Raw genomic sequence first — 26,331 nt, 5'->3', positions numbered from 1 at the left:
CTCCTTGTTAAGCGCAGTCGAGAGCATCGGCAGACGACCGGGTATAGAAATAAGGGAAGTGTTGGCGACTAGGGACCTCGCCTACATGAGGCTCATCTACCGATTCGCCAGAGACAACGGTCTCATCCTTTGAGTCCGCATCCCTATTATCCTTCCAATCCACATCCGCCACTCCTTTTGTTATATGTTGTGTTGTCTTTGTGGTAAATGTTTTATGTTGTGCAATGTGTGATCTGTTGACGGAGCAATTGCATTCGAGGGCAATTTTCTTACTGCCGTTAAAAGGAGGCAGGCTTGTGTGTTTTTTTTTTTTGTCTGTAGTAGTGTGCTCCAAGTCAGTCCAACTTTGGAACAGCGGGGTCGCCTGGGTTGGCGTTGGGCTCGGGAGTGGTCGGCGGGTACAGCCTTGTAAACAGTGGAGTCACTCCAGCTGTTGCGAGATGGAATCCGCCGATCTTTTTTGAGTTCGATGTTGACTTGGTTGATCACGGGCTGTGTCATTGCTGGGCTGCTTGGAGAACATTGCACGCAGAAAAATTCATGTTTGTACTGTGCAAATAACTGTGCTTGTTTGTTTCAGTCCAGACCCATAATAGACAACCGGACCAAACCAACCCCCTTCGAAGCCATAGCCACAGCAATAGAACCGGACCAAAAAATCTACAACTCACACACACGCACAAACAATAGAAATGGACAACAACCACTTATCTTCACTACACAACCGAGCATGCCCGGGATATGGCAAATGACTAGGAGGACATGCCTAGTCAATTTTCTTTCATTGTTTGTTTTCGTGAATTTAATTCACAGTCACCACACGCGGTGGTGACAATACGGCATCAGTCCGTAATAATAAATAAATAAATAAAAATAAATAAATAAATAATGTTGGACAACTATTCTTTGCCAGGAAAAAGATGCTTCTTAATAGATTTTTCGAAGTTTTTAAGAATGATTCACTTTACCTTTTCAAACAATTTGCAATGAAGCAGGACCTATCCCAAATATTTGATGTAGTGACCAAGCTTGTCCGCCTTAATTATCACATTACGGTCCAGCGAGCGAACAAATGTGCGGACTCAGGAACCATACAGATAAACCGCAAATGAGCAACGACAGAGAATGGTCTAGACGGCGAGGATTTCAATGCTGGTACCAACTACGACCACCAGTCCAACCTTTGGTAAGTGGACATGGCACATGAAGGATAATCCACATAATTTTGCTGCTCCATTACGCTTGTTTGATTAAGCTCTCCTCGTGGGAACATACATCATTCAGGATAAGTGAAAAAGGAGTAGAATGAGACTAGAACTCAAATGAGCATAACTACAGTGCATAAGTTCAGTGAGTAAAAAAATACCCACGCTAATGAAGAACAGATAGACTCCACATTCGCCATCATCTCTGCTTATTGCGCTCAAATAGAGGACTTACCTTTGATTAGTATTCACACATTGAGTCACGCTTCAACCATTGTTTCTATATCAACTTTTTATTGTTCCTCACAATCAGTCTTTATCAATAGAGCTACGGACACGAGGACATCCGTGGGAAACAGAATCTTAACCTAGATCGTCGCTAATCGGCACAACTGTTAATTGTAGTATGTACAACTCGATTAATGCACCGCTAGCATCGCTGACCGGCGAGTGGGCGAGTGTCTACTTTGAACGGCGATGATAACTAGAGTACGGCATGCATGACGCTTCCAGCTCCAAAGCTCCCCACATTTGGCATTTTCATCCTGTTCTACGATCTAATAGTCGATCCTTGCGCTGGACACAACCGCTATAGCTCAATACGATACATGCGTTGGATAACAACTGGTGAAGATGTGCGATTTGTATATGAGTGTGAGATTCTAATGCTACGTTATTCGCTAGGTAATGGCCTCGGTTTTTGTTTCGTTCTCGCCTTGCGACAATGTCTAACGTGATGCGCAGCTAACAGTAACTGTATGTTTAAAGAACATATGCTTGAGGACATGTCCGAGTCTGAGGACACCCTTCTACAAAGTCATCAGCTTTTGGAGAGCTCGCGCTATGTACTATCACGAGAACGCCACGGACGTGATAAGCACTTTGGCACCGTTGTCCTGCTCGGCAGCAAGCTCCAATCGTAAACAAGGCATCTCATCGGTCAGCTTGTGCAGCAAGAACTCGCAGTGCAGGATCGCCATGTTCTTCCAGATGTGATTGAACGGGATCTTCTGCAGCGAACACTCGGCGGCCGTCGTCCATCCGCCCGAGCAGTTGATGCGTAGCGTCATCGCCTCTTTGCTATTGGCAAAGTGGAACGGCGAGCTCTGTCCGATCTGGAAATAACCCAGTCGAGTTTCGATTCCACTGCAGTGTTCAAGAGCACTCGGATAGTCCTCCAGTACGTAGGCGCGTATGTTGAAGTCGGCTTCCGGTTTCCGAACTGGACCGAACATGACGATCTTCAGCCGCTTGGTGACGTTCACCTCTGGCGCAAGACTCTCTCCGCCGAGCAGATACTTGCCGAGCTTCCGCGTCATGATGTACGCGTTGTGCTGGTCCAGCTGAATGTAGGCCTGCGGGCTTGGCACGTCGTTCTCCGAGGACGCAATCTTTTTCCAGCAGTTCGTCACTTCCTCCTTGTAGAAGAGTGACACCTTCCAGCTGGCAATGTCCTCGGCGCAGTGCGGAACCTTGATGATGAGCGGTTTGGAGAAATTGCTCTTGGCTGGCCCACACACAATCGTCGGACTGATGTGGGTGACCTGGTTTTCGACTAGTATCGTATCTTTGGAGTCGTACATGACGGCTAGAAACACGTTTATCCTTAGTGCCGTCGGAATGGCTCCCTCTGGAATGGAAAGCGACGTGTGCAGATGCTCCAGCTCCAGCCATCCCCCTTCCGAGGTGACAACCTGACGAGCGGAGTTCGATTTGTACATAGCCTCGGACGAACTGGACGTGTCCAGCGAATCCGTCGTGGCAATGGCGTAGGTTGAGTTTGCTGCACAGGTAACGTAAGCCAACAAAGGGACACAGACAAGAAGGAAATTGAAACCATCAATATTATGACAACTGTCCGCAGTATCTCATCAATCAGTCAAATTAGCAAAGCATATGGGGAAACCACTCGGAGCATACGGGAAATCAGCAATATCCAAAGCCATATGAGGAAAAAGAACCTATCGGAAAGCTTATTTCAATTGTCATACGACACTTACATGTGTTGGTGTTGGACGTCCCCGACAGAGATTCGGAGCTGCGATACTGGCCCTTCTGCGATTGAGTGGCGATAGGTGATGCCGCTGTTATCTGGCGTTGAAGGTGGCTCTGCTCGAGTGAGTGATACTGATGGTAATGATGCTGAAGAACCACTCCCGTCGCAGCCTTCTGTTGGTTGTACACGTTCATACCCGAATCGTCTTTATTGGCCGCCTGAATCGCTTGCCTGCAGAAATGACCGTGACATATCAAGACGGATAATGATTGAACACAATGCGTCATACGTCTCGAGGAGTGGAGATTCGCATTCCTGGCGAAACACCAGCCGAGAAAACACTTACATCGAGTTGAATTGCGGTTCGTCGTAGTGATGTTCGGATGTGGATCTGGTCAATAGAAGTGGGACATTCTGACTCGGTATCTTTGGGGCTTCCATGGTGCTGCCATTGGAATATTCGTAGCCATTGACACGTATGTTTATGTCGGGAGGGTTCGAGGAGAGAGTAAGCTTCTTTTGAAACTCGTGCGTGTATGTGTGCTGATCTGGAGAGGTCCGTGTGATTGAGTACGTTGGTAGCTTCTGTCGATGTCGCATGTGCAACAGAAACACCAGGAATGTCAGGCAGAGCGTCACGATGAACCCGAGTCCCAGATAAAAGATCCAATCAGATGCTGTAACGAAATTGTAATAAAATGCCACTCGGTCAGCCATGTAGGGAAATTGTTTTATTCAAATCTTATCACAATGGGGCAATGTCAGAATGTGTGCACAATCCTTCAGTATGGAGGAAATACGTTATCATTGCATCCAAGCTACATGCTGTGATGCAATGGGCGAAATGTCACTGAAATAATTCCAATAAAGTGATAAGCTCTTGTGAAACTCTCGAAAAGGTATTTACCTTTCAAATTCAACATGCAAAGTGCAACGTATTTCTCTTTACGAAACAGGTTCTACCTCGTGTATGACCAAATATGACGTCCATTATTAAACTGGCTTTAAACATTTCGATTGCTCGCAAAAAGCAAGACACAAGGGAAAAAGTTACACACAGCGGCTCTTTTCAGCGAGCATCCGACCCATTGAGCAAAGTACGTCATTCAGCAAAGGAAGTTCTGACGAAAGTCCATCATCGAGCATAAAAGCTCTCCTTGAAAAATGGTTTCTACATTCCATTACCGTATGTGCAGGAGAAAAGTCATTCATTTGATGCAACGATTTACTTTTCGCTCTTCAAGTTCTCTTCAGCAATGTGGAACATAGGTGTAGTAGCTACTTAAGCCGTTTTAAGAGCCCTATGCTGTTCTTCAGGCCATGAATGTCCTTACTTGATGCATTTTTACAGATGGACATCCGACCATTGGAATACTGACTAGTACATCACGTAGTTCATATCTTTAAATACATATTGGCACTCGTTTGGCCGTACAACCTCGGGAGGTTTGGTCCGATTTTACTGTTTTCTCAAAGTTCAATGTACCCGCTGGAATTCTCTGCATGGTCCTGCTGTGTAAAAGACGATTACTCTTGTTCATAGTAACCTATCGTTTAGACACTTTGTACAGAAATATTGTGGGATTATGCTGCTCAATAAAAAATTAGGATGAAACCTGTTTGTACAATCACACATTTTCACAATTCTTTCGAATATCGAAGAACACCCATGATTACCTCCTACATTGCAATCTAAAGCAATGTTCAGGCACATTCGAAAAGTATCAATAACTCTGCTATCACATATATTCCCTAAGCTCTTGTAACCATCGATCAGTGTTTTTTTACTTCCTGGTTCCAACAATGTACAAATCAAATCTCTCACACACACACACACACACACACACACACACACACAATCAAGAAAAACATCAACGACTCCCGTTTCACTTACTCGTGCAGCCAGCAACGATCACATAATAGCCGGATAAATATTCCCCTGGCGAGTAATCAGTGCGGTTATTATGATTTTCCGCAGTAAGAAGCGACTTCACCCTTCTTCAGTCACTCACCAGCATAGCGAGAGCTCCCTACCAGACCGTTATCGATTCCGTATGTCTCATTCGCCTGCCGCTTGGCTGGGGGAAAAGCGAGATGAATGATTATGTTTATTGTTGATGCTTTTCAAAACTGCGTCCGCAGTACTTCTGGCTTGACTGATGCCGATGCACCATAATGCTGAAAGGTGGTACTTGGGATACTACCGAAACACTACCGGGCACGACCAAGGATATGCCGCACTCAGGGACGGCCTTTCAGCGCGTTTTCCCTGGTGAATAAGCAAAGGCTCAGATTGGCTCCATTCATGACCGATGATTACGGTTGGCTGAATGGAGCTTTAGTCAATACGGAGCAAAGGACGGTGTTCCGATCTTCGGGCTGTACTATTACTATCGTCGCTTACTAGAACTGCAGACAATGATTTTGCATATGCTTCATTATTCGCCATTCATCTGTGATGGATTCCGCGTATTTGTACGTTATGAATTTATTTCTTTTTTTAAATGTGCCAATGTAAACTGTTTCAAAACATTAAAAACATCACTAAATGCTTACAGTAAATTGAAAAATATGATTTGTTCAAATGTCTTCTATCGATTGATACTACCACAGCTACCCGCATAATTGTTCTTAGTTATCTGCTGACCCTTTGTAGGAACAACAAATAGCGTAGCATTGGCCCTTTTTGTAAAATCCTTGGAATAGAAAATTAAATCCAAAGATTTAACAACTCATGAATTGCTTTTTCATTATCCTTTCCCACAGAAACGGAAAAGAAATGTCTACGGGCGTTTTAATTCACGCCCATCCGCTGTACACGATGTCCCTCAGGGGCATTTAGTGTGGTATGTAACATGATATAACACAATGCGGCCATTTTTCCCCTTCAAGAACAATTCTTTACCATCCTCGGATTGCGAACGTGTCACATGATGTGGGATCTTTGTATGGCGGCATCACGTGCATTATGCGCTGTTTATTCATCGGTTAAATACATCAAAAATGTTCCTCCGGAAAGAGCGCAGAATTCATGACAGCTCAGATTTCTGGTTAATTGGTATTATTTAGACTACACCCTTTTTTGTTCGTTCAACCAGTTATTAGAGAAATGTGGGAACGAGCTCGACTTGGTTTCAACTAACCAGCCGTGGTTTTGTGTTCGTTTTGAAATGGCCGCTTGTCGTGTGAGTTGACCAGTTTCGTGGATTATGAAGAACGTAAAGCGTTTAATAAACTAATAGATGTGCACAGTTCGTTATTCATGTCATTCCGTACATCATACGATTGGATCAGCGACAAACTCACCTGTGTCATCAATTCTGCATTCACCACCCCGACAAACGATGGTTTGAACGTCCTTGCCGTGACAACCGTAGGCACTGCTCTCCTGCTCGTCGTGATCCTCCATCAAGGCGGCCAACTGTTGATGATGCTTCACCAGGGCCTTATCGTAGTAGTCCACATTTTGCGTGCGGCAGATTCTTCTCCTTGATTGGGTGCACTGTTTTGTGCACGAGCTCCACGCAGACCATCCGGACCAACGGCGAACTGCAAACAAAAGCGTCCAAGATTGACCAAGAGCCAGTATAGCCAATTAGCACCATTTCAACAAAATGTTCTGTCTACCATAGATTATATTGTCCGTATTCAATTTGTCAGTTGGGGTCCTGAACATATGCTCGGAAGAGTGACAAGAGTTAACGTTCGTGCAAACACTTTCCTTTTTTAATCAATACCTCACTGCCTGTTACCCCGAAGAGCTCTAAACCTTTCTTGAATAACGAATTTACGAGAACACGTAGAAAGGAGACCAATTTCACCGATAAGAATCTTCGTACGTTTCCTACTGTTCGTCTCCTCCTCCTCCTTTTCCGCATTGTCCTTGGCAGACAACAAGAGCTTCAAGTACCGGAGAAGCTCCCAAACTACTCCAACAATTCGTGTGATGCAAATTCCAAACGTGAATCTTGCCGCTTAGAAGGCTCTAGACTTGAACTACCAGAATTTTGTCACGCCAAGGGGGATACAATCTCACTGTACAAGAAGAACCAAGGCTTGCTGAAGAAAGAACTCGAATCACTTGCTTTAACACACCAAAGGCTTTCCAAGGATCACGAAAGACTAGGTGGAAAGAATTCTGTAAGGTTCGAGTACTGGTGAACCAAGGAATGTCTATTGGATATGAAATCACGTTAGCAACTGAATGCAGATGGCAACCTTTAGGATGGAAAACTACTTGTAGTCATCGGTCGATAGAATATTTACGCCATTCCTTCAGGGAGATGGCAACGTTTCCGAAAGGTATGAAGATTACTATTTTTCGACCGATAGGGTGGAATTGTCGCAATGGTATGTGTTTTGTCAAGTGCCATCGGTTGATAATAATTTTAGATTGCATCTTGATTTACTTTTAAGACATAAATTTGGAAGCTTATTTCCTTCCAATTTACCACCAAAATATATTCTACTTACCGAATGCGTTATCCTCAAAGCCGTTAGGAGTGATTATCTGTGTGTCTTCTGAACATAGCAAGTGAGACATTTTCCGAGAAATGAAAGGTGAAAAAGATCATTTAGAGTAAAAATTAATTATTCTAATATCTCTTAAATGAATAGTATACTAATTGTGTTACTTTTTCAATATTTGCCTAAAATACTGGTGTTCTTCCGTCACCTTACCTGGACATGTCACACAGTCGACTGTCTTCTGTTGGTTAGGACCTACACAGGGTGCTCCACCATACAGGGGAATCGGATCACTGCAGGTACGTGTACGCTTCCTTCCCTGAGCTGGTTTTCCCGGACATCGACACTCCAGCCAGGTGCTCCATTGGCTCCAACCTCCATTCACTACAAAGAAAAGACAGTATGTCGTGTGATAAACTGATTGCGATAGCTCTTAGAACTTGAAATCCAGCGAAAGTTATCTTGAAATTTATATTTAAGGATTGTATTCTCTTACCGTAAACGATCAGTTCGATTGGCTCCGATGTTCTTTTTCCAGCAATGTTCTCCGCCACGCACGAATAATTTCCTATGTCCTTTTGGTCGCATAAGAAACCGCATTTCATCATCATTCACCACCAGAACCATGCAGAAGTTGTATCAATCCCCGTGGTTATAATTCCAAACCGATGTTGTTTTAGGACCAATGAAAATCAATAACAAAACAAAACTTCCATTAAAGGATTTGCACAGTTAAACAGCACTGCATTCAAACAAAATGTCCCCCTCATTGCGTGAGAATCATTTCAGCTTGACAAAAAGGTACAAGAATGCAGGATGAGGTCTACTACTGAAAAATCTTCCAACATTTCCATTTCTTACCTGGAGATTTACACTTGTTATCACAATGTTTCCTTCTGTGGTGAAGGTCAACAGGGAGCTTGCCGTGATGGTGATGTTGTTTTTCAACCACGTTATTTGGGGCTTAGGATAACCCTTGGGAGCGACACATTTTATTTCCAGCTTTTCTCCAATTTCAGCCCGAATCCTGGTGTCCTGGAGCTCGAAGTTTTTCTTCAAATCTGCAAAGGAGCATTCGGTAAATAAGACTTTGTGAGCAATGCATCGAAAGCATAATATTTCAGATCAATTTTGGAACCTAAATTTAGCTAAGCAAATGTGAGTGAGTCATTAATCGCTCTCGTTGCTGAAGTTCACTGGAACGCCCTATAATATCTTCTGTTGATCAAGTGATGATTCACTTGCAATCCTTCACGTTTTGTTCTACGTTTGATCGTTCTTCGCCAAAGATTCCCTGTTCACGGTTCAAGATTTTCAAAGAAAAACACACAATAAATTAATGTGTCATGTGTTTGGCGTTTTATGCATTCACGAATATGTTGCACTCTGTTGCCCTGCGTCTTGTGACCCATCCACTGCAAGAGGAGTCTTTTTCACGGCCTGCATCTTCAAATATCGTTCTACACGAGCGGACCAGACTGTTGTAGCGCGATGCCAGGCGCTCAGTAGGTCTTACTGAAAAGTACAAATATTCAATTTCGACTCCACAGCAACACTTCTCCTTCTATCTCTCTTCCTCGGGGCCGTACGCTCCATTAATGAATCGTCGCCGTCGGAAGTGCATGGCGTCAAGCAACACAACGCGACGGTTGTTCCCAAACTCCGTGACTTCCGTAGACATAACCTAAAGGAAAGGTGAACTGCTTCGGGAGTGAACGACGCACCCAGACAGTGTGATATTTGTTTAGAATTAGACCCACGGAAGACCCCCATTAAATGGCCTGCTTGTGAAGTCACATCTTTCCTCGACAAAATAGAGTTTTTTGTGACCATGTGCTTTTCACTACGCATTCCGGATATGATTTATGACCCTCGAGGCAGCGTATAGCATATCGGGCTCAAATTGCTTCTCGTTCCTTCTGCCGTTGGTTTGTTTTCATAATTAAGCAGTTGTAACATTGTGGTGAGCCGAACACAACTTTTAACTCAATCGAAGCAGTTCATCATCAAGTCTTTTGAAACATGTTTCGTTGGGGAGTTCGTGAGCAGCTCCAACATGCGAGATCGAGTTTTGAGGAATTTTTATTACCAATTTGTTGAAACATCTGTGGGCGGTTTATGCCTAAGACAAACGATATAATTTGGGAGTTATGTGGACTTATTTAATATGATTTGTTATTTAAGAATATATTTAGAGTAAAGCGAGAATTATTAAAGACGAGTTTATTCGACGTATAGTTCCGAAAAAGAGTTTTAATCATTCGATACCCTTCAAGATAGGGTCTTTGTTTCGTACGAACCTCATTGAACGCAAAGCCTTTGCCCTAACTCCCAATATCCTTCGAAGGAGGGTTGATTTTAAGCCGGCTGTTGGAGATACTCACCGAGTGCTTTTTATTTCTAATCGTTTGGCTTCTCCATTGCCTCCTCGAGCCCCGGGATTCGTTTCATATTGAATAAGAAATTGAAACTTTGCCCAAGGAATCCGTACAAGCAGCTTAATACGCCGGAGCGAAAAACGCGTCGGAAGCAGATGGGAAATACTTCCACATTCTGAAACATAATTCCGGAAAGCATCAACCACACGTTTTGAATACTACTAACCGCAACGAAAGCCTCTAAGAACAGGGGTTTAAATGTGGTGGAAAAATAACACCTAAGCAACTGGAGACATGCCTAAGACGAAGCTATTCAAGGCTTAATGATTCATACGTTCGCATATGGCTATCACGATCGCAAGGTTGTATTAACATTTTATGGATTTGCGTTTAAAACAATGGCAAATGTTTCTTAGGTTCAGTTTGACGTTCTATCGTCAGATTATAATTACATCTCACACTTTGTAGCGAGACTTCATTTTATTACTTCGTTTCAATAAAGACGTTATAACTGCAATTTTGGGCGTTATCTTGGAGAAATTGTTAAAAAGAATATCATTTTGACTGAGCAATACACTCTTTTTATTGGCCTAGTGAAGCAAATTGATGGCCGAAGAGGCATTTTCTTCCTCTAAACACAAGTCTTAGCAGCGACTTTATTATTCATTCCTCTAATAAATTTAACATCCCTAGAGCTAAAGCCTATATAACGCCAACCCTCAATTAACTAAGAAAGGACTCCCGTTGCTGTACTTTCATTTTCACTGTAGCTTGTTTCCCCAGCAAATGGTCTACCTGTCTCGCGAAATGACTCACTCACCCCATTCAACAAGTGATGCATACTTTTACAAAGCTTCTTAGTGCTCCCTGTCCATAATTTAATGATTCTCCTGCGCTTCTTCACACTGCTCCGAAGAATACTTACACGCAACAATAATCGAGGCTGGCTGGCTGACGGCTTTCCCGCGAGGAGACCAGGCGTGGCATTCGCATTTGAACGGTAGCTTGCCAAAGTACTCGTACACCAGGTCGCGAGATATGGTGGCCGTCACCTCCTGGAAGTGAACCCCGCTGTGAGGGTCGACGTGCGATTCTTCGATCGACGGTGGTGGCTTTATGCTGCCACTGCACTTGAAATGAATCTGAAAGTATGGCAGAAAAACGTGGAACAAAAACATTTTACACCCGAAATACCGACCGAACCCACATGAATCCACACATGAACACAAAGTAAACAAAATCTCGGCTCGCAATCGTCGGTCTGTCCGTCTGATAAAATTTATCGCTACATCCTGAACGCTGAATAAAACATAACGTGTCCTGCGAATGCTCGGTATAGTCCTTCTAAAAGGATTAAGAATCCCATAAAGCCGAAGCTGGACGCAACGTCTTCTGGCACTTGTTTCTCTCAAACGTCGAATCAAACCTTTCTTATTCAAATCGTCAGAACAGACTGTGCGTTGCTTTGCTACCATCTTACTTCCGGTCTGCTGTGGTTCGCAACATTCGACGTGCCACTTTGAGCATCAACACAGCTTTGCCGCTTTGGTCGTTTGGTGTAAGCCGTCGCGATAAAATATTCATGAAGCTAAAGATGCTCGTAACCCGTAAGTGGCAACTACACCGAAACTACCAAACCGAAGGCTTAAATCGAGTCAAGAGTAACACTCTTCCTCGGTAGTTGCGCTTCTTCAACTGGCTAAGCTATTCGACCGTGCATGTCATCACAGAAAAAGTGGTAAGAAGATGTAAAATATTAAAAATGTTGCGTTGTTTCGTTGTCTACCTAAGTTTGGAATTTGAAGGTTGATCGACTGTTTCTTTATCACATATTTAACTTCATCGAACAGCTGTTGTCCAGCTCGCAAAGCAAGAAGAATGATTTGAATATACTCCCTCAAGGAATCCTCTAGAATCGTCTTGGATTCTATTTAAAAGTGGGTTTTTAGTGTTAGATTCGAATCATTCCATCCATCTTTGTCTCTAAGTTTGAAAACTTTCGATTGAAATGCCTCAAATCACTCAACTGCCGAAATCCACCTAGAATTCAAGCTCGTCTTCTGCATGAAAGTACGCATCCCTGTCAATCACATTGAGCACAACCCGACTCGTTGTCTTCCTACATGCAGTCTTTCAAGGTTCCGACTGAGCTGACAAAGCATGTTCATCAGCTAAATTTCATCGAACACATCTCGTTTATGGCTATTTCATGTGTGACTACCCTTTGAGATTGCTTGTGGATAAAATGCATAAATTAAAAACACTTTCCATCATGTCCTCTTACTAACCTGCAACGTGTTGGCTGCTTTACACTTCAGGACGGCTGGCTTGCTCCGGATCACGTAAGTACTCTGGGGCTCGACCAGAAAGTACGGCGCCTCCTCCACCTTCAACCCTCCCTCGGTTCTTCCACCAAACGTGCCGAACGCTTCACTCGGCGGAAGGACATCCTCGCCATATGACACTTCACTGTCGTCTTCCTCATCGTCCTCCTCCTCATCCTCAACGTCCTCGTCCTCTTCGTCGAGTTCCTCTTGTGCATTCGACTCCTGAGCACCCTCCGATTTTCCACTCTTATAGCCATGCACTGTTTTCGAACCCTTCCGATATTCTCCCTCGGCACCTGATGCCCCGCTGGACGAAGCCGTAGATTTCCCGCCAAAAAAGTTGTCCAACGCACCCGAATTGATTATTTTACCGTCCTCATAATTATCACCTTCGTGCTCTTCCCCGGTAGGAGTGTCGTAGTATTCGTCCTTCGCAGCGTCGACAACATCATCATCGACAGGAAACCGGTCGTCGAGCATGCGAGCCGACTTCTGGACGTCCTCTCCCACCTTCAATACACCGCTTGCTGGCCGATGATGACGCTGAGAAAGTTTCATTTCCGCATGATTGTTTTCCGACTTATCGACCGCGTGTATCGACCCGTCTTTCGCTTCCACGGATAATGGGATGAGAGTGTCGTAGTTTTTCCGGGGTTCTCGTTGGTCGTTTGCCGGGCTGAACGAAGCCCTCCCAGATTTTGCATCGGTTTGGTGGGATATGGGTTGCGATCGGTGACGGTTAAGAGTGGACCGCCTGTGGCCATTGTCATCGAATGGCGGTGATTTATACTGTTCCAATGCGGTATCTTTACGCGGCTCGAAGGTAAATGGAAAGGCTGTGGACACATTTTTGACGTCCGTCCGGGGATGGTTTTTGATTTCCAGACCCACTGCCCCGATCAGACCGACGATACAAATAAAATATAGCTGAAGGAAATGTGGTAATTTGCGGGACACATTCATTGTACGAACGAGAAAGGTGGCTTAAGCAGAGGAGGGTGTTCAGATTTGTTGTCGACACGCTCATGCAGGATGTATCTCTGAGTTAACAACGAGGTGATCTATCGCAGGAATGTAGAGGAATACATCATCATCAGCTGTAAAAGCTCATCATAATCCACACACACAGGCTTAGATGATCACGTTGGCGATGACCGTTGATACTGATGTTTGTAGCTGATAATGCTTTTTCCTTGACTGCACACTGAAGATCATGGCTCGCTCTAGTTGTTGAGCCATCAGAATTGAATCGGGATTGATTTAAAACCTATGAAAGAGAGAAAATTAAATTGTTTTGTTTAGTATCTGTTTGACACATTAAATCCTCAACAGGACTTCCTGAAATAGAGAGATTTAAATGCCTAGGAAAACTCCAACAAAACGGAACTTCCTAACGAATTAAATGTCTGGCTCATTTGATCAGAACAGCTGGCACTAACAGGCATCGTGAGAAAACTATTCCAGTCGTTATCGAAAAAGTAAACCAAGAACCAAGATTCATAACCAGATTATTAACGCAATTTCGGTTTCCAACGGCATTTCAATAGGCTCATTGTACGGCTGAGCTATTCAATTGAACGAGCTGCATTTCAATTACATTTCCATTTTTAATATCCACTATTGGAAATGCATGGTCTTTTGCACATTGAAACTCATTTCGCCTTTTTATTAAAAATTGAGACGCGCTGGATGCTTTTGTGAAAAACATTCTTTTCATTCGACTCACGAGAGAGTGGCGATTTCTTTGGCATCAGAAGTAAAAAGCACAGGCAGCGGACAGAACCACTTGAATGAGACATCAGTTTTCCTTCACTGCTCTGCACTGACTGCCGGTGTTAAGCTCAAGTTTTAATTAAACCATACCTGCCTTATGAAAGCATAAACGCATTGCGAAGCGACTTTTATTACTTAATCTTAGTACTTCTCCGCATGGTGCATCCGAATACTATTGTTCAGTTGTGAAAAGTTTATTGAGGTAGAAATAATTTACTTCCAGCTTACTTTTTGCCAACACACACACCGAAGACAAACACCTCAACGGGCGGCGATGCGTCAGACCATATTTCTTGCCCGTAATACAATAAACTCCTCCATTTGAGGCTTTGCTGGAATAACGCGAGCGCACCGTCTTGCACAAAAACCCGCACTCAGAGACGCTTAAACCGCTTGACTAATTTCCTTGGCCGTTTCTCAACAAGACGCAACTTTTTGTGGCACATTTCCAGCGGTACCAGCTGTGGCGGGAGATCCTTTTGCAACATCAACAACAATGCAGCTGGAACTGGGAGAAAATGCGGAAAATATGTTACTAATTTTTCCGCTGCGGTTTCCAACTGTCTGACGTTGGATGGATGCCATTCTGCTGGAGGTTTGGCTGAAAGCTGTACCAACGCTTAAAAGACGAAGTAAACATTTTTGTCATCGCATTCCGGTCCGAGCAAAGGATTCGGGCTCTAGTACACGTGATAAACCACGCTCGCTTTATTCTTTGCTGCCTCCGTATCGGCTACGCCGTTGTCATCACGCTCGCTAAAGAGCTTTAGCGCGTTTTGGTCTTTTTGGTGGTTTTAATTATGCGAATTACTTATAATTAGTTTTCCATTATGGTTTCGGCACCTCGTTCACTTTCGTTTGGGCACGTCACCGGAACGTAAAATTAGCTTAATGAAAACTTATTGAAGCGTTTGGTGGAAGCGGCCTGTTAAGGGTTCGGTTGACATTTTTCCGTCATGGTTGTTTACTGTTTTCCTTTTATCTTAACTGCTCCATCCGGTTCGCCAAGGTCCGATGCTAGTTTGATGCTTTGTTTCTTACTTTTTCATATCGCTGTTCCTCTTTGGTCGTTGAGCTCAATGTTTGTGCTCAGAGCCTACGAAGGAATGCACTACATAGCATTTTTAATCGATTTTTGAAGTCTCATTTACTTTGTGCTCACGTGATCCTTTCGTATATTGTTCTGCAAAAGTTGGAATCCGTCCGTTAGGTCTGGTTTCCAGGTTCAGGTTCAATAAAAAGGATATGGGAGGAATACATTGAATCACATTAAACGTGTTGTGTGACCATTTCGATGGTGATGGCCATTGCTTGAGCAATGTTTTATCATGAATAGATTTTAGACTAGGTGACATTAACATTTATCAGTTGACTCATTTTCATACTAACTAAACATCAGAGGAAATTTCTTCTCTAAAGTTATCTTAAAAACCTAGGGAAGACTCTGTTCGTACTCTAGTTGTGCCCTGTCTTAAAATCACACAGGAATACGATTCAACTAGTTAAAAAGTACTGCATTGAAGATACTTCTAATCCTTGGTTAAAGTAATGTTCAAACGAACGAACTTTGGAGAAAAATCGATTCTACTCTTTCAATTCGGAGCTACAAAAGCTCTCAATTTCAAAATACAAACCACCCCATAACACCTAGCTTCGTCAAAACGAGCCCTTAAGCTATCGATTTCTATTTGGCAACGCTCCATATTGCTCGGTCTTTAACTACAAAACACATCGGAACTCAATGGCATCTGAGCTCCTATCTTTGCTTCTGATAATGCTCTGCAAATGCACTACCTCACCAGGATCAGCAAGTGCACCAACGTAGCCCCTAGCTCCAAGCAAAACCTTTTTCTCGTACGTGTGCATGCTAAGCTTAAATCACAGATGCTTAAAGAATAATTTGTTTCATAATGGGATCAACAGTCACATTCAGCAGGGTTCGGCTTCTCTACCTTATTTCGAATGCGCACACATTTCCAGCACTCGGAAAATAGTCGAAGACAAGCAGCAAAAAACATTCTACGAGGTGAACTAAGAGCAGCTGTGTTATCTGGGCTGGACGCAAGGACACTTCAAGTACGATCACCAATGCAAGCCCTATGGCAAAGACATTTGTAAAGCATGAGGAGGTGTCCTATGGCCTGAAGTATTTGGAGGAATCATAGAATAAACTCAGAAAAGGATTATTTCGGAATGGACACACGAAACACTTTTTTAGTAGCTTTTGCGGTGCAGGAATGCTTCCGAACACTTGAGCAATGGACACATGTGAGCGTTCTTGAACGAATGTATTCAACCTGTTAACAGAACTGGAGTCAAATTATTGAAAAAATCCTGCTCTTTCATTTTGGAGACCAAATTCTATGTCTTCTGTGTCCCTCGTGCCTCAAAAGAACACATTTGCTGTCTTTAAAACTGCGCTTATCACAATCGATGCTCGACGTCTAGTGAACGTTCCGAGGAAAGCTGTTCTTAGCAGACTAGAGCAACTTCCATGACTGTTCCAAGCGGCTGTGGTCATTTGCCAAATATGTTTCACTTCACCAGGATACAAATAACTTCACATTCTTTTTTCCGATCCATCACATTCCTTAAAAAAAACTTTATACTCCAGCAACAACTTCAAGAAACGTCTACTATGCAGTACAAAATAAAAAAATGCCATAGAAAAAGGTCAAAATTCGTTTCTCAACTCGTGAGATAAGGTTCAAAAGTTTTCCTTTAGCATCAGTATCAAGAAACAACGCCAAAGAAGAAAACAAGAGAATAAAACATTGAATTCAAAATCGAAATAAATACAACTGAGCATGCTTCAACCAACCCAAAAGCGAATTGGGAAAAAAAGAAAATGGTGCAAAACTTATGCCAAGAAGAAAAAATGAGCTTTATTCTAGACTTCATCCTCAAAACCGTCTCTGTAAAATGAGAATGAAAGCCTGTGAAATTGCTAAGTGAGCCCGTTTCGGCAGCTTCCGTTGATATCATCTCTCATATTTCGGCGTTCTTGCTAAGAAAACTGTTAATCTAAACAATGCCTCACCGTTCAACGTATAAATTCTGTTGTGATCGTTTCTCATAGCAATACAAAAATTGGCTTCGGTGCTGTACGAATCTGAAATGCGATGGATTTTGTAATTCAATAGTTATAGTTTATCGGGCTCGACTCTGATGAATTCTTCAACAAATAGGTCGACGATGACTTTGGAAGAGTAGAAAGTCATCAGTAATTCAGATTGTGTAAGACGCAAGGAACAAACACTAATCAGTATATTAAGTAAGCGTCAATACTAAAACATTACATCTCGAAACAGCTGGAAGTGAAATTACTTGTTCTGTTCAGCTTTAGCTGATTGGTTGTTTTTTTTTTTTCTATATCAGTTTCTGTGTCAGCCTTATGATTCCAATGAAATACGTTCAATGTTGAGCTAGACACTCCTCTCCCACAGCTAGACATTTTTAAATTCTAAGTGTGTGGCTGCTTCAAGATATTAATCTACCCTGACCGGAACTTTCAAGCAAAATTGTTAACGATTTCGACTCTCTTATCATAAAATCAAGATAGACGTATCGGGATGAATATTTTCCTGAGCCATATACCAGTATCCTCACCAACGGCTTCACGGTTGAACGCACCATCGATCGACGCGCTGTTCATTTTATACATTACAACATTTTATGCGTTTTCATTACAACAAGAAGCGGCATGTTTGGTAAACCCGTAGTACGGAAAAGAATATCGCTTCCATTTATGACCTAAGTCGTCGTTAATGTTTATAACTTCGCGGTCGCCAAAGACAAGCGTTTACGATCTTACACGGTCGCATATAAAACCTCAAAGGCTTACATCCGCAAGCCTCGCGTAGTCGCACCAGTCTCCAGAGGTGTTGCCGATGTTCCCAAAGCAAGCCAAAATCGATTGTATGCGTAATGTTGCCGTTGCATATTCAACGTCACCCAAATTTATATGCACTCTTGGGAACGCTCGGTAATATGATTCGGTGGAACACTAATTAGTTCATCCTACATAGGTTATTAGCCGCGTTGCGTGTCCAAATTACCGTACATTCTGCACAGTCTCCCGTTTGCGCTAAATTATGCACATGGAAGCTAACACGGCCCACAGTGCGTTCGGTAGCATCGATGTTCCGAAAACATCGCATTTCTGATGCAACGTTGTCGGCTGTTTCATTCTGGCCCAATTCCAGGTTCTACTGCTCCGGAATGGGTAGATCAATTGGAGCAAAATTAAGTTATGCCTACCAATTCTAAGAGCAATCCACCGATAATCCCATTGTCTATTGTGCGTTGAATAGACGGCGAGTCCCGATTTACTCAGTGTAACAGAACTTTACCACAAAAGATTTCACAGAGACCCAACTTATTCAAATGTACCTCCACCAAGACAAACACACAGAATGCGGGCACTCAAGTTCGCGCTAGGCAAGTAAATTATAAGGTATTTAGTAGATCCACCATAAACCAAACACTCCGCGGCATTGAGGTGTGCCGCATGGTTTCCGATCGCACAGTTGCAGCCAGGTACGGCGAACCATAATTTATGCTCGCTGCATTCCAACACATTCTCGTCCCAAATTTTCAAGGTACTATTATGGCTGCCGGAATATGCCACACCAATGCCAAGCGCACACGAAGAGGGCAGATAAATTGATATTAATTTCGCCCCGACATGCAAATTGGCATCCGATACGCGTTCGGCATCATCCCGCCCATCATGCTGTTACCTGGCCAGAAGCTGCTTTAATTTACCAACGCCGGATGTAGCTTCCGACTGACTTGCATTAGTGAAATTAAACGTCTCTTCTATGTAACACTGATACGTAGCCTCATTAACCTTTTTCCTAATCTTTAGCAATACAAGGTTTAAAGGCAAAAAAAAATCCAGATTACGTATCACATCTTCTCTTTAAATAATACCACTTCTCGTGAGACTTGCCATACCTACCTACACATGCAGTTTGACATTTTGGCAATCGATCGATCTACTACTATGCTAAACAGCCTTCATGAAATATCAACAATCTTGACTTGGCATCGGAATGTGCACTGCGGAATTAAACTTTGCTCCAGCTCTACACAAACCGTTTCCACCACACCGCATTCTGCATCTTCGCGGGCCTTGCTCCAACGAACAGTATCGATTGGTTGGGGAAGGGAGCTCCATCTGCTAATGGGCTAGAATTCGGAATTTGCATGCAACTCCGATAGATAGCGACTCCCTCGAAATGCTGGTGGTTGGATGGTATCGAGTGTCGAAAAATTGTTCACGTGCCAGCTGCCAGATCACGACTCACTCGATTCGCATGTCTGGGCTAGTCGATAGGCATCGCAGCAGTCAGGACGAGAAGAAACAAACCACATTCCTGTACGAAACAATCCAATCTACGAAAGTTCGACCCACTCGGAAAGATTGCTACCTATCGATAACACGTAACCTCTTTCTTTGAGTTCTTCGTGTTTGGGTGAAGCACACCGCCAATATGTCTAATGAAATTTTAATCGTTGATCCATTCACGAATCAAGCACTGTTTTCGTGAATTGTATTGGTTCTTTCGATTACTTCACACCACTTGCTTAGAAACATGCTTGCTTAGACCCGAGAACCATGATTTTGAATTAAATTTTACTTTTCATTAAGGAAATCAGTCAAAACTGCAAATAAATATTATTTCAATTATATCATCCATCATAAAAGCCATAAAGGACGAATAGCGTACAATGAAATATTTGGATATGATATTATGGATATAATATTTTATATCCATTGGCGTTTTTCTATTGATTATCTAAAACTTGATCGTTAATATCTCATATTTTTTTTTTTTTTTTTTTTTTTTATTCATAAAGAACGGCCTGGCCGTATTGCTAATCGTTAATATCTCATATTTATAAAATACACATAAAACTGTGAGGAGAATAACATAAAAAACGAGAATGGTAATGTTTCCGAAAACCATAACTACATGATAGAATGTCAAACAAATGTCTCAATGGCAAAACATATCATTTAGAGGATAAAGCTATGAACTACTCGTTGGCGTAGTATCCACGGCCACCTCGCACTGTAGACATTTATTTCCACCCATTGAAATGATTTATGATAAATGCTTTCCACATCAACCGTGCGCGAATCATTTTTCAATTTGTTTCTCAGCTATGCTCCAGTTAAATGCATGCTTTTTACGCTTGTTTCCCGCTTCTATGCCATCGCCTGCTGAGTTCACAAGACCAGAACCAGCAACAGACAGGACAGTTTGCATTATTAATCACTTCGGTAAACATCATAAATATAGAGACAACTTTTTATTTACCAGTTCGGCTCTTTCATCACTTCCTTCACCGCTGAATGTTACAGCTACAAAGCAGCATTCCGGGCACGGTAAGGGCACGCATCGAAGCCAGTGCTTCACTGGCCAGAAGGTTAAGATGCTTTCCTGACCATCAAGAAGAGAAAGTTTGCACTGGTTTTCTCAATACTCGAACCTGACTCGGGGTATGGTTTTACATCCGAAAAGTTCCCTCAGCATTCTTCGCAACTTCATCCTCACTGCCGCTCGCCACAGCTGCCTTTACAGCTCCGACATCGTACGTAAAGGAATTAAAATACTTTTTAATAGTTTTACGGTTTATTGTCAAAACTCGATAACGATATAAACAAATGGTATCAACTTTCCGGAAACTCCAACACACCAAATGAAACAATTCCTTCCCGAAACAGAGCCTTACGACTGGAAAAGTCCTCCACCTTCTACTGAGGTTTTTTTTTGTTTTGCTCTCGAATCAAACTTCCAACCACCAAAACTCCCCTCTGGGAATTGCGGGATCGTTATAACCTCTAGGGCCAATTGTGCTAATCGGGCCGATTCGAAGCAACTCTACCTAGGTGGGAGGGGGGTGGCAGTGAGTTCGAGGAACAGTTTCGCAAGAGTTTTGCCGTTTAATTGTTATAGTTGTAGTTTTGCCCACGTTAGGGAATGCGATACAATTACCCCTTGTGTTGTGTTGTGTACTCTGCGAATTAGTTTCCCCCTTTCCCCGGAATGTAGCCAATTTTACGTTTGTTAAAGTTTGTTATCAACAGCTCCGGGGAGGAACACAATCGCATGGACAGCATTTTCCTTGCGAATCCTTCGGCTAGCTTATTAAGGGCAAATGGATTATGAGTGGGAGAGAGGTATCGGCGATGATAAAATCTTGATTACCTGAACCCACACACACACACACACGCTTTATTGCACGATTTTATTTTACCCTTAGAAAAGGCGAATCATTGACTCCTACTCGGGCAAAAATCTGAGAAGCTTTGATGAATTTATCGGTTCACCACTTTTGATATAGCAATGCTTTTCAATTCCAGACCACTTGCATGGGAAAGGTACACGGTCCCGCGAAACGTTCCCTGTAGTGCGGAAATCCTTCACATGCAAATGCGGTTTAGCACGATGTTTTTAACCTGGTTTTGTTCGCAACTCCGCAATCGAGAGGGATCAGCGCTTGTTTCCGTTGTTCATGCAACGAACTTCGACATGCCAAATTGGGCCACCTTCGAGTGCAGACAAACAAATGTCTAGAAGATTAAAACACGACCCAAGTGCTAAGGAGAATACGGTACGGTCCGCCGGTTGCTCCTCGCTAAACGCTACCAATTTTATTACCCTTTCGCCTGCGAATAAATAGACAATATCGCTATAAATCTTGCATGTTTTCACTTTCAACGAAAGCGAACGATACACACTATCACGATATCTGCCGATACGCTACGAAGCGATAAGAACTCCACAAAACTCAACCACTTCAACATTCGACCATCGGCTGTCAAACCATGGACAACGAAATTCTCCATGGTCTGCACAACAAATCGAAGGCATAAATAATCACGCGAAAGTCGTAAAGCAAAACAAAAAAAACCCCATCACCGTTTCACCCACCCACCAGGCTGTTTTTTTTGCTCGCTAGGCTCTCGAGAGGCGTTTTTCAATCCAACCTTTTTGAGCGACATGCATTTTAGAATCTGGCACATAACCATGAAAAATACAACGATTTTTCCTGGCTGTCCTAGCTCATGTATACGACCGGCGAGACTTGCCAGCCAGAGAAAGACAACCGAACGTTTCGTCGACTTTTCCGCTACCGGAGACTACCGTGTAATAAATTTTCTCCACGCTTATTTATGTGTGTGCGCTGTGCTTTCCCTCTTTTGGCGTGCTTTTTGCTGGAGCGCACACTGGCTCACCGGACACGGTTGCTGGTGCACGCTGGGCGGGTACTGGGTTCTTTTCACCATTCCGAGCCGAATGTCCAAAGGAGCTGCACCGGACATGTATTATGCTGCGAGTGCGAAGGGCCTGGCGCGAAGCATGCTAACACTTACGCCATGCATGTGTGTGAGCATCTCGCTTCTGCATTCCTGGGGGCGGAAACGAAAATAGTTCGGCTGTGTGTTTGAATGCGTTTTCCTGCGCCGAGAGAAGAGGGTATTGTTACTTCTGCCAAGGGAAGCCGTTTCCGATGCTGCTTTTCAACTCAAACGGCGGACTTATCAGCTCGTCTCGGGAATTAATTTCAAGTACCGATTTTTGGAAAATGCACTTCACATCGGAAAGCGAGTGCGCACGAGTAAAGGGCGGAGGGAGTGAGTGAGGGTGAAATGATGAACGAGCGTTATAATAAAGTGCAGCAGACACGGAAACAGCTACTAACATCATTCTGACTCATTGCGCAATGAATGGGCTTCGGATCTATAAATATCCTGAAAAACAGCACGAAAGTCATGTCGCTTTTCAACGAAAGCCTTGGCCAGTTGTGGCGTTACCCTTGGTACGGTATAATATTGGCTCAAGGAACTCTATGGACTGTGGAAGGGTGTTGCAGGTTCTTTTGGGGGTGTTTCAAGGAACGCACTGCTTTTCTGAATAATATTTAAACACATAAAAACTGTAGGTGGCTTTCAAGGAAGAGAAGTAAATCAAGTTAAGCGGTTAAGTTTTTCTCTCAGTAAGCAAAAAGCTTCTGATTGAATGAATTTAAATAACACCAACCACACAACGAACAGGTGTATGTGTCCCTACACATACATCATGTAAAGGTGGTACTAGGGAGATAGAACCAACTACCTTCAACGAAGGATACGAGGTGTCATCCTACACGCGACTTCCTTTGCAAGCAACGGAGCAAACGAAAACCCTACAATAACAAACGACGCAAACCTTGCGGTTGGTAATATCCACTGAAACAGCTACCCGTATTTGAGCTACGAAACTGTGGGAAGGATGTAAATAGATGCAAAACTATTTTCCACTTTTAGCATCATGTTCGGGTTAGTGCGCTCTAAGTGATTGCACTGCATGTGGTTTTTTTCATTCTTCTTTGCTCGTCCAGGAAGTGTTAGCTCCAAAACATTTCTACGAGTTCCGAATTCGAATTGGCAGAAAGCCAAGCTGTGAGACTGGTTGTTGTGGTTTATGTAAGTGAATCGGAACGCGTTTACAATTTAGCCTTATTTTTCTATTATTTTTGCTATGTTTGGAACATATTCAGAAGCTTCTATTTTTGCTTAACCGACCATTTTAAGTAATGTTTGCCATTTCCACCTAACTAGAGTTATTAATATCACGTAGGTTGATGGCCAGTCCTCACTACCGGGGAGTAACTCGGATAGGATTCGAACCCCGGTCCTGCTGTGTGAAGACTGATGCCGTTGACGACTCTACTACCTAACCGTCCTATCACAATTAGGACCTAGGTTACCAAATATGATTAAAATAACAAACGTGACTAATACTATGATAGAGCATGATTAGATATATCATCAGCATAGATTCATTACTCTAAAAGCTTACATCGTGAAAGCTTTCAAGCACTTACACACATCGCTATATCTATCGCATCTCATTCTCCAATTGACGGATAGTACTCAATGTCAACATCATCATCATCATCGTAGGTCCGCTGTTCGCTCGCTGTGCGCTCCTACCCAAATAGCGTTTGCCAAACAACAATATTTTTCCAATCAATTTCCAATCATATCACGTAACTATTTTCCCTCCATTTGCATCCTGTGCAGTAGTAGGGTGGATTGACCCCACCCAAGCTCCACTGATTATTTACATTCTCCATAACAAACAGCTCAACTACTGAACAAACAATGTTGTGGGTTTTTGATAGGGGTTTTCCGAATTCTGTGTAACAGAACTCGTTTGTTAACCCTTTATCCTTAGTGAACAAACAACAGAGAAGAACAAAGGATTTGTAGAATATAGGTGTAATTCAACTTAAAAGTGATCAGTAATTGATGTGATTTTTCAAAGCAATTAATAGCTGCTTTGTTAATCTCCTGTCTAACGCCCAATTTAAGAAACAAATAGAAAGGTTTAAGTATAAATCAGAAATAATTCGAATTTTAATTTGAGCGTTTATAACAAAGCCAATTATCCCAAGCTTCTCACCACTCAACAATAGACGAAAAATATATTTCCTTCTATGTACAGTTGCAGTGCAGCGTTACGGATCCTTTCAGAAGAAAACAAAAGCCATTAGGCAAAGCCCTCTGTTTATTTATAACATCTCAATTTCGTAATTATTAAGTTGGCTTCGCGAGTTCTCGCCTGCGCACCGTGCTTATGTTTTTGGAATATCAAATCATACAAACAACGTACCGTGGCAGAGACGCCCGCTTCGTTGTGACTAAACCATAATCCGATCCCTTGTTTATCATGCACACGCTAGACACGCCAGCCAGCAGAAACATACGAGTGCATATGCAACCGTCAGCCAACTGTAGCTATCCCGGAACCCTCGCAGCTACTTGCGCTCGGCGAACACTCTGGCCGAAGACGCTCCCTTTTCGGGCAAGAGTAAATTATATGTTATTTCTGGAAATATTACACCGAGCCGCGGGTACCCAGCAGCTGTTTACGAAGCGCGCCGGTGAGTCAGCAGCGAACCAACAATAAAATAGACCCAGGGAGCCGGGTTCGTACGATTCGGACATGGGGGAAAACTAGACTCCCAAACTTACGTATTCCTTGCTCCTCCCCAGTAGTTTCTTGGCCGCCCGCAGTCCTGTGAGCTGCTGAAGTCTGATAGCCAGACGATACCGGCGATTCACGTACAGCTGCAGATGGATGTTTTTGTTTCACTCCATACTAGCTCCCCATCCGTTTATTGCGTCTGAATCAAATCGTTGAAAGAGTTGGTATTTTGCTTTCCCATCGAACAAAAAAAATATCGTTAGCCGTTTTCCACCGCGCCGAGTGCCTGCCAGTACACATTTACTCAGCGTTTGCTCAGCTTCATTTGGAAAGAGGTTACTCTTGCTTTGATCTCTTCACTTAGCCACAACATCACATACGCTGCGTTAAAACACACAAATACACCCTCCACATGCACCGCCTCATCGCTGGGTGGCCTGCCGTCACTGAGCAAATGCACTGTAAGTAATCCAACACACGAGCTCACTCTCACTGCCCGGCACTGCATCAATTCTCGGGACGATTAATGTGATTAATCCCGGCTGATTCCATCACAAGCGCACATCTTCGGCTTCGATCCGGGTTGAACTCTCTTGATAACATCAACTTCGCTTGCACTGTGGCCTAACCTTTTACCTCTCGACACATGACACTGCATCGCCCAACATACTTTGCTCGGTGACATTCCACGGACACAATCGCGCCCGTGCACAAGGTTATCGCTTCCCAACACTTTCACTGCACTGGACTTCTTTCCTGGCTTAACAAAAACTGATTAATATTCCTTCTTTGCCCGTTGATTACAGTGACTTTTCAGATTTTTTGCCCGGAACACCATCCAAAAACACCACACACGCTTTTCATCCTTAGCGTAACAAGCACGGTTCGAGCACGCGTTTGCCGTATTTACGTACGTACACAAGGCGCGAAACTCACTCGGCACAAGAACTTGCGCTGCGAGAACACGTCTTGCCCGCCGAACGTTTTCAATGAAACTGACTGCACGTTTTATGCTGCTATGTTTACGCTTGCTCTCGAGCAGGCACTCAACCTTCCGAGGAACTCAGCGGGCCCAAAACAAGCGACGCTGAGTGGTTCGGTGAGTTGGATATTTCTCACGCGCGTTGTTTTGATGCCGGCACGCTTCTCACTGGCCACGCGGCATGCTGGCGAATGAATTACGATAGTGTTTAGATA

General features: G+C 43.3%; 1 protein-coding gene across 1 annotated transcript; it reads right to left on the bottom strand.

The window, feature by feature from the left end:
- Positions 1–1,477: 1,477 nt before the first annotated feature.
- Positions 1,478–26,131, bottom strand: LOC118513457 (netrin receptor unc-5-like). The gene is made up of 11 exons (XM_036059225.1): positions 25,182–26,131; positions 12,335–13,640; positions 10,972–11,188; positions 8,530–8,729; positions 8,165–8,243; positions 7,882–8,052; positions 7,675–7,722; positions 6,508–6,750; positions 3,548–3,878; positions 3,206–3,432; positions 1,478–2,988 (listed from the first exon to the last, which is right to left on the bottom strand). Exons 2-11 carry the CDS (start codon positions 13,334–13,336, stop codon positions 2,057–2,059), a joined length of 3,450 nt encoding a protein of 1,149 aa, XP_035915118.1. The 5' UTR covers positions 13,337–13,640; positions 25,182–26,131; the 3' UTR covers positions 1,478–2,056.
- Between the last annotated feature and the right edge of the window lie 200 nt (positions 26,132–26,331).

This window comes from Anopheles stephensi, chromosome 3 (genome assembly GCF_013141755.1).
Source record: "Anopheles stephensi strain Indian chromosome 3, UCI_ANSTEP_V1.0, whole genome shotgun sequence".
In the NCBI taxonomy this organism is placed as follows: Eukaryota; Metazoa; Arthropoda; class Insecta; order Diptera; family Culicidae; genus Anopheles; species Anopheles stephensi.
The sequence above is the reverse complement of the archived record's forward strand: the minus strand, read 5'-3'. Positions and strand labels throughout refer to the sequence as shown.

Coding starts and splice junctions, on each gene's coding strand:
- LOC118513457 (XM_036059225.1), bottom strand. CDS start 13,336: ATGAATGTGTCCCGCAAATTACCACATTTCCTTCAGCTATATTTTATT. Junction 7,723..7,881: donor CGACTGTGTGACATGTCCAG/GTAAGGTGACGG, acceptor TGCTATGTTCAG/AAGACACACAGATAATCACT. Junction 3,433..3,547: donor GAACCGCAATTCAACTCGAT/GTAAGTGTTTTC, acceptor TCATTTCTGCAG/GCAAGCGATTCAGGCGGCCA.